The sequence below is a fragment of the Poeciliopsis prolifica genome, unplaced genomic scaffold (assembly GCF_027474105.1).
Source record: "Poeciliopsis prolifica strain line A6 unplaced genomic scaffold, Auburn_PproV2 SCAFFOLD023, whole genome shotgun sequence".
Classification (NCBI taxonomy): Eukaryota; Metazoa; Chordata; class Actinopteri; order Cyprinodontiformes; family Poeciliidae; genus Poeciliopsis; species Poeciliopsis prolifica.
This window is the reverse complement of record NW_026562398.1, coordinates 98,116-116,554: the sequence shown is the minus strand read 5'-3', so window position 1 is coordinate 116,554 and position 18,439 is coordinate 98,116. Positions and strand designations below refer to the sequence as shown.

At 38.7% G+C, this 18,439-nt stretch overlaps 1 protein-coding gene across 2 annotated transcripts; it reads left to right on the top strand.

The window, feature by feature from the left end:
- Positions 1 to 3,572: 3,572 nt before the first annotated feature.
- Positions 3,573 to 17,073, top strand: wnt5a (wingless-type MMTV integration site family, member 5a). 2 transcript variants are annotated; one of them, XM_055045955.1, is made up of 6 exons: positions 3,576 to 3,997; positions 4,331 to 4,623; positions 6,914 to 7,062; positions 8,769 to 9,016; positions 13,301 to 13,593; positions 15,222 to 17,073. In XM_055045955.1, the coding sequence occupies exons 3-6, from the start codon at positions 6,926 to 6,928 to the stop codon at positions 15,678 to 15,680; spliced, it is 1,137 nt and encodes a 378-aa protein (XP_054901930.1). In that variant the 5' UTR covers positions 3,576 to 3,997; positions 4,331 to 4,623; positions 6,914 to 6,925; the 3' UTR covers positions 15,681 to 17,073. The 2 variants fall into 2 exon arrangements, with proteins under 2 accessions (XP_054901931.1, XP_054901930.1); XM_055045956.1 differs by lacking the exon at positions 4,331 to 4,623 and having other exon boundaries at positions 3,573 to 3,997.
- The last annotated feature ends 1,366 nt before the right edge of the window (positions 17,074 to 18,439 follow it).

Genomic DNA, 18,439 nt, shown 5'->3' with positions numbered 1-18,439 from the left:
CCTCAGGCAACGTGGGGGGATGGAAGGGGACGTAGTGAGACAGGGAGGTGGAAGAGAGAGGAGGGGCAGGGGGGATCCTGAAATGTGGCTGAGCATGTTTTAAGTGTTCTCTGATGCAGTCATGGCCCCCTAGCATCCAACATGGCTGGAACCAAAACTATGGAGTCATGGAGGTTTGTAAGGACTTTATGCTAAATGTCAAATGCTAATAAAGTTTCTGTTCTGTAGAGATCATTCTCAGGTTATTTGTGTAAAATCAGTTGCTTTTCCAGTGAGCAAATCTGATCATTTTCCCTCACAGCAGCAAAAAGTGGTACTTAATCTTTCCAGCAAATCTATAGTGACAGGTTTTTATCATTACCGTTTGACATGCAACCCTATTTTTGCAAAAAAAAAGAAAAGAAAACTGCATGTGGAGCGTTAATAAAATGCTAAAAGAAATTATGCATTTGGGTAAATTTTGATTTAAAAATGTGTTCATTATTTCTACACTAATTTAAAGAGGCTATATTTAAAATTAGTATTAGCATCTTAAAAAACCATTAAATTCTAGTTTTGTTTTTTTTTAGATGCCTGCAGATCACCTTATTTTGCATTTAGCGCTGTAAAATGCTGTCTGATTACCACCTGAGCTACATCATAAATTGTTTGAACATATCAAAGTTTCTACAGATATTTACTATATCCCATAAAAGTCTTATACAATGCACCTGTGCATGGCATGGAATAAAGTAACTGAGGCATAAATATCACAACAGTGTTGAAATGACATCATGGCATCATGCAGATTTTCAGGCAACCTGGAGACAAGCCATCACTTGCTTTCTGAATAATTTGACAAACAATTATTGAGCAACTGGGAGGCACTCATAAAGCAGTTGACCCTTTAACGTGACAAACAAGACAGCAAAGTTATTTATTAGTAATGTACCTAGTGGTGACACACAAGAACCCCTTTGTATCACTCCATTGTTCTCTGTATACGTTTAACAATGGGAGTGCATGAAAAGCAACAAACATTCATCAAAGCATGACAGAACTTGATGTTTCACAAAATAATTCCATGTCATACATTAAAAAAAACACCAGCATGCATGACAAAATAGAAAATAACTTAAAGAAGTGTAAGTGAACATTTATTCAATTTGTAGCAGCAGATTTTGTTTTTATATTTGTGATACCCAAAAAGAAAAGAAAACAAAAAAAAAACAGATTTGTATTTTTAATGGATTTGTAAAAAAAAATGTGCATCACCTGTCACCACAATGAATGATTATGGTGTTTTGTCATACTTATCAGGTTTTCTTGTGGTTCTGCTGTTAGCAGTGCTTGATAGGTGCCTTCAGGTCATGTGTATTGTTTGGGATTGTGTCTCATCTTCCTTTTGACACTCCTCTATAGAATCTCGATGGGGTCAGGTGGGTTTGCTGGCCAATTTAGCACAATAACACCATTGTCAATAAAACCAGTGATTGGTTGTTTGAGCAGGTGGAAAGTGAAATCAACATGTTTATGAAGCTTAGCAGCAAGAGGTATTCTACCCCTCATCATTTGATACAATATCAATTGAAAATACTCATCCTTCCACCTCCATCTCAGTGAATATTATTAAAAGTAGTTTTATTTCAGTAATTTAATTCAAGAAATTTAATTTATTGGATATTGAAAGCCAAATGTTTGTTTCTAATGAAAATTAGAATATGGTATAGTGACAACAACAAAAATAAATAAATAAAAAGATCTGTAATAAAGAAATGCTGTGGTATGATCTGCATCATGCAGATGTAAAGGGGCTGTGGCTTACAGACATTCAGAAGACTTGACCCACTTGTCCCTGAGACAAGCATTGGCACAATAGTCAAGAAAGCAACACCACAGAAGATAAATAGTAAGAAATTAAGCTGTTAACAGTGTGTTATGTTCAAACAAGAAAAGGTTAGAGAAATAATAACAGATGGTAGAAAAATATACACAAGCAACAGCGATAACTGCAGCCTTGAGAAGTTTCTGAAACAAACCCAGTATATGCAGTTTGGAAAGATTCACAAAGTGTGAACTATGAATGGACTAAGTGCATTGAGATGCACTACACTCAGACAAGGGTCTGACTAAATCATTTTTTTTAAGTGAAAGACAATGCTGCATTTAATTTGGGAGTTTAAAGTGCCAGAGTCTGGAGGAGAAGAGGAGCAGCAGAACATCTCAGCTGCCTGAAAACCAGTATGAAGATTTCACAGTCAGTGGTGATTTGGGGAGCTGTGAGATCTCCTGATGTTGGTCCACTGTGTTTTATCAAGTCCAAAGTAAGCACCGCCAACTCCACTCATCCAAACTTAACAGAGATTCTGCTGAGTATTGTTAAATGTAGACATAAAACCTAACAGTGCAGACAAGCACAAGGCTACTATTAGAACAACTTGAGCTACAAACTTGCATTTTTCAATTAACATTTTTTTTATATGCATAACATTTTGAATTTTACAAGAAACTGAAATTTTGGATTTTCATCGTCTGTAAACCGTGTTCATAAAAAAAAAAAAAAAAAAGAATAAATGTTTGACGTATTAGTGTAATGAGTTTCAAATTTCTTTTATTATTATTTAGAGAAATAAATTAACTTTCAACAATACTGTTATTTATTCAGATGCACCTGCATGTCACCTAAAATAAAGTGTTGGTATACAGACAGACACGAACACTGTATGGTGTCTGTGTAACCCAGAAGAAAACATCTCTGTACATTTCAAAAACTTCACAGAAACAAAACTATTATGAAAATTACTTTTCATATTAAACATGAGAATCCTGTGGACAAAGACTCAGAGATAACCACAGACATGATGATATCCAAAAAATGGAGATTAAATACTGAGAAACTAATGGACAATAATATCCAATAAATGCAGGTTGTTGTATCTCTTTTTTCTCTCTCTCTCTTTCCATATGGAATCCTTTTCGGGTGGAATTTGCATCAGAGGTGCCTTCAGCGAGCTCAGCCGATTCGTAGACTTCCTGTGTGAAACTATTACCCACTTTGCCCCAAACTGTCGGCGTCGGCCTGATTGAAAAATATTGAGCCTGTTTTCAGATAGAGTGCCATAAAAAAAATATTAATTAGGCCTACCGCAAGGACCGTAAAGCACGCAGGCCTTCAGGTGATTAGATCGGCTTGTGTAAGCAGCGCGCGGTGTGGATCTACTTGTCTTGATTGTGTTGGAGCGGTAACCTGATATGCAGCCGGTGAAAATCTCCGACTGTGCCCTGGTATGGATGGGCTAATAGCCGCGGGCGCTTTATAAGTTTATTTTAGGTAATAGAGACGCTTGTTTTGTTACAGCCTTTTCCGCCCACCTTTCTGTTCCCCCCCCCCTCCCTCGTTCTCTCTCTGCCCACCCTCCCTGCGAAACTTTACCTTTGCTGAAATTCTTTGCCTCTTAAAACGCTAGTCGTTGGAAGAAAGCGATAGGTATAGATGTGAAGCGCATGCGCTTTGAAAAATTTCTTTCTTTCTTTTTTTTTTGTGGAGCAGCGCATCCGTGCAAGTACGGGAGAGGAGGCGACTTTAGCAGGTGAGAGAGAGAAGCGAACAGGGGGAGAGAGAGCAGGGGAGAGGGAGGGCTAGTTTTTCTGCACTTGAACGTAACCAGACGCACACATAGAGCGTGGGAGCACAAAGCACACGGAGCCGGCTGAAGACGCCGCTGTTTTCACACGCTCTGTCCTCTTGGCACCGCGCGCTCTCCCTCGCCAAGCCGCAGCGTTTGGAAGACAGGGGAAAGTTGTCTCTCTTTCTTTGGAGCATACAGCCTGGATTCGACTTTTGTTCGGTTTTTGTCTTTTTCTTTTTTAACTTGTTCAGCGGTGGACTTCATATTAAATTTTTTTTCTCGTGTGCACACTTTTGACTCAGGCTGAGGGAATTATCAGAGCACTGCAGAATGGAAGGTAAATTGACAAGTCGTGTGTGGCGAGGATCACCGTGTGGATCTTTCTGCAGGTAAAGAGCGCTATGACTTGAGCGGCTGAAGCAGCTGGATCCCATGTGCATGAAATGTTTTTGTTTTTCTTCTTCTTTTCGATTGTAGTTTTTTGCTTTTTTTGGTTCTGATGTAGATGAGGTTTAATTAGCGAGTGGCTTCACTCCAGTTTGATTCAGACGTTAATCGACAAAAGTAGGACGACATACTACGGTCTTATCAGTAGCACTTTGGCTTTTATTTAGTAATTTCTGCCGCATAATTTACGCACTGTAAAAGGAACTAATTTCCTTTCACTGTCTTATATATATATAGTGATACTATTTTTTTCCTTTTTTTTTTTGTGCATTGAGCTGTTTTCACCAGACCTTTAAGCTGCTATAAGCGCACGGGACGCTTTTTATTAGATACACTTGTGGGGCGATCCTGCACACTAAAAACTCGAAAACAGAAGAACTCTCGGCCTCATCAAGCACTTTTCCAAGAGATCCGGATACAAAAAAAAAAAAAAAAAAAAAGAAAAAAAAAGAAAGAAAGCAAAGTTTTGTCTTCAGTAATCCGAAATCTACCTGGCCAGATCTGGGATTATTTCATCGATAACGTCTGCAGAGCGTGGATTGCTACTTCCAAAGCGCTGTTCTCCCTGGTGAGTATGTCATGTCCCGCTTGACTCAATTTTATTATTATTATTTATTTTATTTTTTTTTCAAGACGAGCCGGTGTTTATGTTTTAATCGCTGGGATCAGGGGAAAGCGTTTGGTTCTTGAACGAGAATGTGGATGTAAGTTCTTGACAGATGTGTGTGAAACATGCTTTGAAAAAACCAACACACCTGCTGGGTCTGCTGCCGGAGTGTATTATAATAATTATTATAATAATACAAACGAAATTGAGCAAATGTCACCCACAACTTATTTGTGACAGCTGTACATGAATGATGGCTTCAGAAGTTTTCTTAGCCTGAAATGTCACTTGGTGCTTTTTTCCATCATCAAATCCTTGCACCTGGCTCCCTCTCCTGGTTTCCAAGAAGCATCAAGGAGGAGAAACGTGTTCATTAATTCGTGTGTGTTGAAATGTGTGCGTTTAATTTTAACCCTAAAAAGTACATTTGTGAAACTTTGACTGTCACTGAATGTTTTTTTGTTTGTTTGTTTCTATACCTTTCGTTCTCCGTTAAAAAAAAAAAAAACCTCCCTAATGAGATGCAAGTCCTTATTGTAAGAACTTTGAATTAAATGTTTTTGTGAGGAAAAAAAGAAAAAAGCTTAAATTAACTTTCCAAGTTTTCCAACAATATCGACAGTTTCCGCCCCCAGATCACTCCTCGGTTCCGATAAGGGCCCCAGCAGAGATAATTGCCCCACTTTTCTCAAAAGAGCAAATGTTTACGGAGATTCTTCTCCATGACAGTAATTTTTGTTCTCATGCATATATACCTCTTGCTCCGACAAAAATTCGCAGCGCAGTCATTAGTCATCTGGCCAGGTCCGAGGAAACCTTTGTTCGGGTCAAATCGCTTCCAGGGTTCACTGGGCGCATGGATTTACACAGCTTATGATGGCAGTGCATAATGCTAATAACTTTATCTAACTGTAATGAAATAGGCTATATCTTAATGTTAAAAAAATATTACTACTTTTTTTTCCCACTGTCTCAAACATTCATAAATGTTACGGTTTTGTTTTTTTTTTTTTTCGTTCGTAAACGTGAAGTTTTAAATGAAGTTAATTATAAGAGATATCTACATAACTTATTTTCAGACCGGCTTCGTTTAGGGCACTAACAACTCCACAAACTAGTTTAAAATCCACGCAGGGCCTCTTGTTTCTTAACAGCCTCTGCTTTTTAAATTGCACTTGAAAAAGCACAAAAGAACAAACTCACAAATTGTTGCTATTATTACCGAGCTGCATTCAAAACGTCCAAGCACATGCTGATGCCTATGTGTTGCGTGCCTGAGTCATTTTACATCCGTGCCGAGGAGAATTGCCCTTTTTTTTTTTTTTTTTTTTTTTGAGTTCTCTGTTGTTTTGCGTCTCTCCCCCCGAATCGAGCCTGAAAAATAAAAGGAGCGTGGCAAATCACAGCTCTATCCCGACATTCACACAGAACCTCAAGGCTGGCACGGCTGCTTAGTTTGCAAAATAAGGGGCAATTATTTAGACTCATTTTCAGTGTGCGTCAAACTGCACCAATACCACGCACTCGTTCAACGATAGCGCTCGTTTCTTTTTTTTCTCTTTTTTTTGCCCCCCTTTAAATGTGAGTTTTCTTGGCCAAACGGCACACAAAACGTGGCTCCTGTTTGCCAGGAATTAGCCGCACTTTCTGTTCTAAGAGCTATTATCTATTTTTTAATTTTGCAAATTCCTAGAAATTTCTTGAAATTGATACTATAATCTAAAATTTAAATATATATATATATATATTTTCATTTCTTAAAATCAACATAAAAAATCATCCCTCTTAATACAGCCATACAAATTGGTGATAGATTTGATTACTGTTATACATAGAAACCCTAAATTGTTTCTTAGTCTGAGCATGTCGGTTTTAGAAATCCCATCTGAACAGTTTGTACATTAAAATGCATCTCTATAAAATCTAACTTCAGGCCTTTCGTGGCTGCTTTCATGACCATTGTTTCATCTCTGACTGCATGTCTTCATTTGTCAGTGTTGTCCATTCAATATTTTTATTTATTTATTTTTTATCAGTCTTTTTTGATTCACACTCAGACTAAATGCCTTTCCTGGCTCTGCAGTGCAGCCACTGATGACCTCTTGGCTCTCATCACTTTTGCATCTTTCCTGCACATAAGCAAATTTAGCTAAAATTGTGACTTAACATTCACGTTTTTATTCTGAAACATGCAAAGTAAGCAGAACAAGTAAAGAAGAACTAAACAAATTCACTCCCTGTTCTTTTGCAGATCTCTGGCAGAATGAACATGAGGCTAGGTTGTGTTTGTCGGCCAGTGTGCTGGCCCTGTGGCAGCTTGCTGGACTCCAGGCACTGTGTCTTTGCCCTCACACTCCTCACACTCCTCATGCAGGTGGTCGTGGAGGCCAACTCATGGTGGTATGTAGACATTTCTTCTTCTACAAGATTTCACTTTGTCTTGATTTGTCAGCGTTGTCCATTCGATCAATTTTTAATCTCAGACTTGTTCACAAAGCTTGAAGGAAAAAAAAAAACACAATGGGAGAAATTTCTGTTTAAAAATTTGATATTTTTCTTTGCTTATTTTGAAAGACAGCTTGAGGTCTGTGTGTGTTTTTATTCTCCAAACTTGCTCAGCTACATTGTACAACATGCTGACTGTTGCACATAGCTTCCCAGAAATACAGTTTCTCTGCAATTTTTAAACATTTTGCCAAACCAGAAAAAATTTATATTACAGACACATTAAATGCTGTCGTTTAGAATTTAGTCCTCGAATGCATATAAATAGGAATATGAAAGTGCACATTTGTTCCAGCTGAGATAAATCGCCACAAGGAACTTTTCATTCACTGGTGTGCTGTTTAACTCTGGTATAAGAAATTTTATTGAGAAAATAAAAATTTTCAAGTAAACACTTTTGAGAACATTTCAGTTTATTACCACTATAACATTGAAATCTGAAATGTAATTTATTAAATAAGACTTTTTTAATGTGGAAAAATAGAAACAGCCAGATCAAAGCAAATGGTTTGCACAATGGGAGCCCGTTATGGAATTAATTTGTTAAAAAAAAACTAAACTAATGGACCCGACTTGGCGAGCAGCAACATTAAAGTTCAAATTCTGAGTCCGATTACAAACCTTGCTGAAGACTCTTTCATTACCAGGGATTTTTTACAGAGTTGACAAGGAGGCAAAAAAAAGTCTGTGTGTCTTTCTGTTTCCTTTTAGAGAGAACTCACAGGTGTGAATGATTTAAGGGTGGATGTTGACAGAGCATCAATCTGCATGTGTGTTTGAGTGCTGAGAAGCTGCAATGATTTTTTTTCTTCCCCCTGCCATGTGCCTTAGTTTGTATGTATCAGTGTATTCATTCCCGTGTTCCCTCGCTGGTGAGTTTCCTCAGTTGATCAGGTTACACTGGGGGCTAATTGTGTCTCTCTGGGTCTCAGAGATGGGCTGCTCTAATTGTCCTGTGGCCTGGAACCAGATGCTCACACTGGTGTTCTTCTTTCTGCTGCTTTACATTGGTCCTTGCTATCTTCTTGGGTACAGTCATCTGTGTTTTCTCTTCTGCACACAGCACTTAATTTAAATGAAACCATCAGATCCGTATTTGGCGCCCCAAAAAATTGTGCAAACCGTGGAGGCTCATAATTTTGGACACAATGAGGATTTGAGAATTATTTAGTTTAAGCTATTTTGATGTCAATAGTATGAAATCTTTTGTTTTTTTTTCTTTCCTGTTAAGTAAAAGCTTTAAAACTAAGACTGAATCAACATTTTCTTGATGCATGATTGGGGATAGGCTTTTAATTTTGTTAGATTCAAAACGAATACATCAGAGGTTTTATCGCAACATTGTTTTCAGTTACATTCTGAATAGTTTTTGCTCTCATTACCCTCTAAATGTTTTCAGAGCATAGTGCTTGAGCTCGCATGAAGAGATTTTACTTGTGGCACTGACTAAATGCCTCTCATTGCAATGATTTACATACCTTTCTCAAAGCCAATCAAGTGAAATCAACTGCTGATCATGGCCTTGGCCTGTGAAACCGCCATACATCTGTTTCAGTGGCACATGAGTGAAAACACTGCACTGTGTGTCCCACCACCCCCAGGTCTTTGGCCATGAACCCTTTACTGATCCCAGAGGCCTACATCATCGGGGCCCAGCCTCTGTGCAGCCAGCTGGTGGGCCTGTCTCAGGGCCAAAAGAAACTGTGCCAGCTTTACCAGGACCACATGCAGTTTATTGGTGAAGGTGCCAAAATGGGGATTCGGGAATGCCAGTACCAGTTCAGGCACCGGCGCTGGAACTGCAGCACGGTGGACAATGCCTCTGTTTTCGGACGCGTCATGCAAATAGGTAAGAAATTCTTCGAATGTTAAACAAAAACGAAAGCGCAGGAAACACATGCATGAAGACAAATTTGACAGATTTAGCTCCAACTGGTGATTTATATACCTAGATCACAGTGCATTGAAAAAAGAAAAACATTCCAACTTTTCAGTATTTTGTCACACCACATCCACAAACTTCTACGTATTTCTTTGTGCTTTTATGTGATAGTCTAAAAGAAACAGTATAATAATTATGAAGCGTAAAGTTAACTGAATTTTATAACATTTTACTGAGAGAAATTGGAAGTGGTGTTCTTTTTTTCCCAGCTCCCTTGGGAACTTTCTGTTTCAAAGCTTTCGAAATAGAAAACTTTGAGCTACAACTAAAGCCTTAAATAGTTGGGAGTGTCTAACTGCAAACTTTAATAAGTAGCTCAACCTCAGCAAATTGTGTTGAGACAAGTAACAATTTTAAAGTTCTGTCAGTCTCAGTTAGATTAAAGTCTGAACTTTGCCTAACATTCTGACACATGAATATTCTTTGATACCAATATCACCACTAGAAAGAGAATATCTGGTTGTGATTTTTATCCCCTCAGCATGATACTGCTGCCACCATAAAGATACGAGAGTTAGTTTTCTAACATGCACACATTGTTTTGCATTCAAGCAAAAAAGTTACAATTTTAAGTCATCTGACCCGAGCACATTTTCTATGTATTTATAGTGTCTCTGACATGGTGTGCACCAGATTGTCAACATAACCTTATTGTTGCCTTCTTTTAAACACACCTTTTTTACAACAACTCTTAAGCAAAGGGCAGATTTTTGGAGTTTACAAATAATATTTGCCTCGTCGACAGATTCTCATTCCTGAGAACAATGTATCTTTGCCCCTCCTCCAGAGTTACAGTGGCGACAGAAATGTTTCAACCTTCGGACATTTTGATGAACTCACTCTCCAGAACTTTTCTAGAACTTTATCCTTGTCCCCTCTGGTGTGTTCCTTTATTTAGAGGACATGTTCACTGATGTCCTTTAAATACACAAATGTCTTTAGAGGACATGACAGAACAACTGTAGTTACATTGAAATTACATCAGACACAGGTGGACTATGTTCAGTGAAATAGGTGACCTTTGATGATATTTGGTTATTATGCATTTAACGAAGGGGCATTCGAGTAAAATATGGTGGAGTGTAAAAGTAGGCCACACTTCGAAGATTTCAATGATTTAAAAAAATAATGCAGAAAACCATGGACATTTTTTTTTAACTTTATTATCATACTCCCTATTGTGTTGGTCTATTGAAAAGATTTTGAGGTTGTAGTGGGACACAATGTTAACATTTTTAAAGAATATTAGCACTACAAGTGATGTGAACTAAGATTTCTCTTTGTTTTTTTTTTGTATGTTCATAAACTGACCTCTTTTTTAGAAGTTTAAATTATATATAGGCCTGTGTGTGAAATGCACGCGGGTGATGATTCTCAGCAGCTGAGTGAAGGGAATAGTTGGTGGGTGAGGTTGCTGGATAAATCACATGTGGCTTTGGCCCACAAAAGCAGCCCCTGACATGGAGCAGGAGGGAGAATCTGCTTTCCTCCTGATGAATGGGAGATGGTCTAATACACACACATATATACACACAGTCTGAATGATTGCTTTCTGCCTGTATTTAAACATAATAGGAGTGCAGTGAGTGTATGCTCCAATATATCCACTTGTCAGAGATTACAGTGTCTGGATGTGTGCTTATAGATATATGAAGAGTGGAATCAAATGGTCTTTGCTAACTTAGTTTTGCTTTCTTTTGCTAAACTTAAACCCATTTGTGGATTAACTGTGTTTGGTTCCGTTTCCCCATCAGTACTTAAATGCTCTCTAAGTGTAATTAACATAAAATATCGGTGTTGTGATCTCTGCAGACTTACAGCAGTCTTGACAGCTTTAGTCTCAAAATTCTACTGGATTGCATTTGGTATTGGTTTTGATCCCAGTCATTGCTTGTGGTGGGAGAATTTATATAATTTATCTTGGGTGTGCGTTTTTCAATGGCCTGAATGTTTTATACAAATTAGACAAGCAAAGAAAAAACTGATTTAGCCACCCAACCACTAAATGTTTTTTGTCCATCTCCTAGTTGTTCATTTCTGCCCCAATATAAAATTTAATGCATTCTTGTAGAAAAGCACACAGGTTGGACTATAAACTACAGAAAACCATAAGTAGTAGGACAGATTAAATTAATAAAACATAATAGCGATGGGAATGTGAAATGAAACTTCAAATCACACACACACACACACACACACACACACACACACACCCCACCCCCACCCCCCCCCCCACACACACACACACACACACACACATATATATATATGAGCCATAGCAAAGTGTCAAATTGCAGACCAGCCCTGGTTTTGAGTTTGCTTTGTGAAATCTTTACAATGTTTCAGATGAGAATATAATATCATAGAAGCACATTCTTCTAACTCAAAACCTTCTATTGTGATTTTGGTTAACACCTAAAACCAGAATTTATTCCATTTGCATTAAATCAATGGAGTACATCCGTTCTTCCACAAGTGAGTCCTAAATGAAAACTTTACACACTGCCAGTCTTTCAGCTCTCGTCCTCCACAGCATTGCTTTGGTCTTGGTCCACTGTGAGCTGGACAAACATGTCCTCCACTTTACAGTTGTCTGTGTGAAAGCTTTAAAACTGAGCATCAGAGTGAGACTGTGTTCAGATTTCCTCTTTTTGGTGGCTTTGCTTGCTTGAGGTTATGGTGCATGAGCAACTCGGAAGATTAGAGTTCGTCTGTCCACAGTTCCACTATTAGGCCAATATCCTCAGGCTGGATTAAAAGTTGTTCACAACTAATTAATCTCCCAGGAACTTTGATCTTATCTGCCTCAAAGCATTCTTTGAGACTTGACTAAGGAGTTCTTCAGTGTAGTTGTTTCCTATCATTTATGATATTTGTGTATTTTTCTTGCTGTATAATTTTTTTTCTTGACCCATCTCCTTTTTTCTCCCATCTGTTGTTGTCATTGTCGTTCAATCCCTATAGATTTAGCCCAGTAAGTATATGAATTGTGCATTTTTATTATTTAGCAGTTCTTGTCTTCTCAGTCTACCAAGCAGCTTTATAATTTGTTTTTCATAAATCTGGTTCTTTTTGAGCTGCTATCTTATCTTAGTTGTCTGTACTTGTCTGTGGCGTTGTTGGAGTGACAGCGTATACACTCCGTGCACATTTCTGTACCTACCTCTTGTCTGTATAGAGGTAATGTTGAGGGCAGAAAACATGGACGTTAATGAACAGTGACTCCAGGATCACTCACTCATGACAGACAAAGCAAAAGAGTCGCTGTCACTTTTAATTTTGCTCAAATGTGAGTGGCTTGTGAAGAGGGATCTCTGTCACTTGAGGGCGCTGTGTTCTCTCTGGCTGCATCCCAATAACAGCAAAGCAGATTGCACTGTTCAACATGCTGTCGGATGATGAGCCTACACTACTTGGCTGGAGTGCTTTATAATCTTAAGTGTACAGTGAATGCTGTCAGATGACATCACATCTCACAACATCACACACACTCTTAAATCAGATTGGCACTGAGATGCCTCTAATATTGCATAGACATCAATGCTTAAACTCCAAAAATGGAGACGAGGCTTTGTATAGTATTCACACCACTTGAACTTTTCAATATTTTTCTAACATTTCAGCCACAAACTTAAATAATTTTCTTGGGATTTTTTAGATCAAACAAAGCAAAGTAACACATAGCTGTGAGGTGGAAGGGACATTACTCACTTAATATTGTGCAGAGCCAGCTTTCACTGTGTTTGCAGAGACATGTCTCTCCTGACAAAAGCACCTTCTGTGTCCTTTTATGGTTTGTGGCAACTTTCAAATTGAACTTTTAATGACATTATTGCAACATGGTTTTCTTCTTGTCATCTTAGTAGGTATGAAATCCACACCTAATAGTTTTTTGTGTACATAGACACCTCTACCTCAGCATTTTTAGTGTCAAAGAAAAAGGGAACTGAATACACATGCACACCAAACCTTTTACGTCCTTATTTGAAAAAGAAAAATGAATGATGTGCTACTTTGTGTTGAGATATCACTTATATACATCATGTTCTTGGGTTGTGACGAAGCATGAAGAAGTTCAGTATGAATATTTACAATGCAATATAATTCAGCCCACAGAGTAGCATTTAGATTTTTCTGTTCCAGCCTCAGTATGTCAAATGTGATATGCTGCTTATGTTTGTGTATTTACAGGCAGTCGGGAAACGGCATTCACCTATGCCATCAGCGCAGCAGGGGTGGTGAACACAGTGAGCCGTGCTTGCAGAGAGGGTGAGCTCAACAGCTGCGGGTGCAGTCGGGCCGCTCGTCCCAAAGATCTACAGAGAGACTGGCTGTGGGGCGGATGTGGAGACAACCTCAACTACGGCTACAGGTTCTCCAGGGAGTTTGTGGATGCACGCGAAAGGGAGAAGAGCTATCCGAAAGGCTCGTACGATAGCGCAAGATTGCAGATGAACCTCCACAATAATGAGGCAGGAAGGAGGGTAAGGCATCCCCTTTTACATTATCCGATAAGAAACAAGTGTAAAAGTTCTCAAAGAGGAAAGCAGACTTTTAGAAGTGAGACAATCCAGGTCCGTAAAACAGATTCTGTATGATCATCTGTTTAACAGCTCTGTCTGTTCACTCCCTCCGCAGCTTTGATGTGGATGGGGAGAGGGAGTCGTTGGAAACAGCTCTGGGGTTTTTCCTTTCCAAACATCTTGAATCAACCTCAAAGAAAGCATCGTGCTAGATTTCTTTGGCCAAACTGTTCCATTTCAAGTTAAACAAATGAGTGGACATTTTATGTTGTGCACCTTTGGAGACTTAGACAAAATAAAGATGCCCTCAGAAGAAAAGTGATCCCTTATGACAACAGCAGCATCTTTGATTGCTGGAGAGACTAGTTACAGTGAAACCCTTTGGGAATGTACAATGCCTTGCAAAAGTATTCATAATTCTTAAATGTTTTGCTTTTTATGTCAAATTACAATTGTTGGGCCTAATGTGATAAACGCAAAAAACATTACTAATATCAAAAGTAATAGAAATGAGACCAAGAGGACAAAGGTTGTGTTTTTTTCACTCCCGTACTCTCTTCCTCCTCTCAATCACACACACACACACCCCCACACACACACACTCACTCACACACACGCACGCACGCACACACACGCACACACGCACGTGCACTAAAAAAGGAAAGAGGCCTGGAAAACATTCATATTCACCACCTGTGGAGCGCTTTCTGGAACCACAATTTTTTGCTGGGAGGAAAACTCGTATCTCTGAGCAGCTTACCTGTCCTGATGCCTGTCTTTGGGGTGTTTGCTGTTGTGCCATACTCAATTTTTGGATAGTACATTAAGATGTTCATAGGTTAGGATATAAGCAACCGTACCAATCAATGTCTGTACAACTCCCACAGTCCTAGAATGTGCGGTCGCTGCGGGGTCACACTGATCCCGCTGCACTGACCCTGTGTGCAGGTTTTTGTTTTTCTCGTGATTCTGGGAAGTGACAAGCTGAGAGGACACCCCATCAGCCTGTCAGTTGTCCAATCATGACACCCGCCTTGCTCTTCCTGAGCGTAGAGCTAGAGGGTTAAAATGGGTCAGTCTTAAAATAGGAAACCACATGTCTCAATGAGATTTACCAGATTAGGCAAAGTTGAAATAAAAACAGAGTTTAAAGTTCTAAACAACTTCATCCCTGTCTGTTTCCTTTGGTCTTAACAATGCTGTGTTTGTGCTCTCATTTTCCTTAAGAAATCACTTAGACACAGTACAGCTGTATTTGAAATGATTTATACAAATTAGCTAAATAATTGAAGGTTGTTGGTTGCAATGGATTTTATTGAGTATTGGAGAAAAAGAGAGCTTACGCATGTTATAATTTTGTCAAAAATTACATCATCCTTTTTCACTTCCATTTCACAAAAAGGCACTAAAAAACTTTTTAAAAATACTACATTTTGTGGTTTCAGCAAGACAGAACATTCTCAAGTGGTATGCACTTTTCCAATACACTCGGAATTTGTTTTCTGCAGGGATAGCAGCAGGGATTTTCAAATTGGAATGACCACTTTTAGCCACTTTTTCATTATTATACTTTTTTTTTTCTCTCTAAGGCTGTGTCAAACCTTGCCGATGTGTCGTGCAAGTGCCATGGCGTGTCTGGATCCTGCAGCTTAAAGACCTGCTGGTTGCAGCTGGCAGACTTCCGTAAGGTGGGCGACGCTCTGAAGGAGAAGTATGACAGCGCAGCAGTCATGAAGCTTAACTCGCGTGGCAAACTGGTGCCAATGCACAGCAATTTCAACGCTCCGACAAGCAACGATCTGGTGCACATCGACCAGAGTCCAGACTACTGCTTAAAGAACCATAGCACTGGCTCCATAGGCACGGTGGGGCGCCTTTGCAACAAGACGTCAGAGGGCATGGATGGATGCGAGCTGATGTGCTGCGGCCGAGGTTACGACCAATTCAAGGCACACCTTGTGGAGCGATGCAACTGCAAGTTCCACTGGTGCTGCTATGTGAAGTGCAGGGTCTGCACCAAAGTTGTAGACCAATTCGTCTGCAAGTGATGAAAGACCCACTGCCTTGCGGATGATGGTTGCACATCTGTGTGAATTCATGAGCTGTGGGACACAGGATGGAAGAAAGAAACTATATAAATTATATTTATAGAGTTAAACAATTATGTCCTTTGCAAAAAAAAAAGAAAGACCCTCTTAACTTTTCCTTTTTAGAAACCAAGAGTATTGTTAAATATTTATTTCCAGATTGCTGTTTTTATTCTAGCCCAGTCAGCTACTTTTTTTTTGTTAGTCTGAGTTCTCTAAAACTCTCAACCTCTTCATCCCTTCCTCCACAGAACAATTTTTTTCACTAGGAAACTTAATTCCTCTTTGCAAGTGGCTCACACTAATGGATGCTATCTGCAAAGCTAAGCTTGTGCCTTCCACTTTCTAACAAAAGTGGTGTTTGATATTGTCTCATAATTGGCTCAGAAATTCTGATGAATTGATCATGAATTGGTGGGTTAAGGGGCTTGTGTGCCATGTGTGGATCTTCACAGTGCCAGTTCCAAGCCAGAAATCGCAATCCTTTACTTGTCACTTCTTTACACATGAGGAGGAATAATTGAGATGTTTGCTTTTTGTGAATCCTTGCATTATGAGGGAGAGCTACAGTGAAACGGCTATTTCTGTTTTATTTTTTTGTGGGGACACTGGGCCTTGTATTAAGCTGTCCCAGAAGCCTTAACGTTCCCCAGGTGCTGCAAATGGCCCTTTGTTCATTATGCACTTTGATGCACAGACCTTAACCTGTCTGTATGTGTCTCTTCAACTGTTATCCATATAGCCATATCATAGTCTCCTTTTTTTCCATATTAATTCAGATTATCCATTTAACATTATTTTACAGTACTTATCATGGTTCATATATATGGGCAACGTCATGGTGAACAATGGTGAAATATTAAGCGCTCTCTGTAAATAGTATAGTGTAGTCTATCCAGCCAATCAATAAACTGTATTTATTTTTTTAACCCAATCTTCCTTTCAGCTTAAAGAAAGAAAAGTATTGTTTCTATAAACAGATAATTAAGGTCAGTTTTAAGGTCACTTTTCCAAATTGTTGTTTCTCACTGACACATGGCGCTTCACTGTTTTTGTAAAGGGAAATGCACCTTATTGTTCAGAAACAAAACCTTTCACTCACGTTTGGCATTACTGCTACACCATTTTTTTCCCACAAATGTTCAGATTTTTACTTTACCACAGATTTCCACCATGCTATAGTCCCTGTAAGGAGTTTTATTAGGCATATTCCAACAACCCAACAATGTGTATTTATAAGCTTCTTTTAATGAACTTGAGGTTTGTTGAACTTAATGTGTTGTAGTTGCTATTTTGTTACTTTTTACAAATTGGCTCAATGCTCTTCTTTCAATAAATATGAAATGTAAAACAAGCAGAGATGTATTTAATCCCATTATTTCTTTAAGTTGTCTCTGCCTTTTCAGTTTTCAGTTTGGAGCATTTTCTTTTTATTAAGGAAGAAAATGATCAGCCTTTAAGTTAGGTTGAATTTTTTTGTGACATTCAAACACAAAAATGTCACAATTTTTTTTTATTGCAACATTTTTGTCACAAACGTTTAATGCATGGCATTGAAACCTTTTTACCTAGAAAAGGATGGCACACATGGATTCAACTCATCTGACCTAGTACTTTGTAGAGCCTATTTCTGGAGCTCTGGCTATATGTTTTTGGGGAAATCTCTCCAGCAACTTTGCACATATAGAGACTGACATGTTTACAGAGTGTTCTTTGCAAAATAGATCAAAGAACATGAGTGAACAGCATTGGATTATTAATCATATTAGTGTCTGGATAATGTCTCATTTCTCCGGGTGTGGCAGTGTGATTGACTGATGACCTGTCTTGGCCGAACTCTGCCTCTGTCCCACTGACCACAGGAGATAGAAAATTCCTAACCGGCACTCTGATCTGACATTGATAAAACAGATACAGGCAATGGGTGGATGACCTTTCTATTCCTTTTAGTTGAATACAAAGCTGGTGTAACAAAAAAATTCCAATAAACTTAAATTTAGGCTCTGTATAATCGCTAACAAATCTGATATCAGCCCTAGTATCATCACAATAGATTTTAATAATTTGACCCCTTTGTGGAAAAAGATGCAATCTTTGAGGAGTAAGCTCTTTTTAAATAGGTAATTGGATCCTATAAAAATGTGAAATGGTTTTTAAATTTTTTAAAGGGACTGGAGAATTCAAAACTGTTTACTTCTGTAGCGAGTCTCAAAATAATACCAATTTAAATGGGCTTTCCAGCAGTTCATTGTCTTACTCCAAGACGTTACTTCTCAAAGCCCAGCATTTGTCATTATCCTGTGACTGATTTGGTGTAAGTTGATCTTACTTAAATGTGCTTAACCATTGCTAATAAAAAAAATCTTGTTTTTCTCTTAAATCTGAAACTATGCTGAAGTTTCTCTGCTGTGAGTTAAGAGTCTCTTGACTCACAACATTTTGTGACAGACAGTAAAGCTCACGGTGAATGATAGTGGTTTTAGGTGTGGAGCACACAAAGACAAGAAGATTTTTCCTTGAGAGATCTTGGAAGATGGCCTGAAGATTAGATGTCTCCCAAGGGATGATAGGGATTGTGTTATAAGTGCTCCTCAACAATCCAGTGACAGTGGATGGGTTAATGGGATGATTAATTACACTGTGTCAGAAGAGTAAGAAGAGGGGGATTTTCCATACAGAAAAATTGGGATGTCTGGATGACTGGGCCTTGTCAGAGGCAG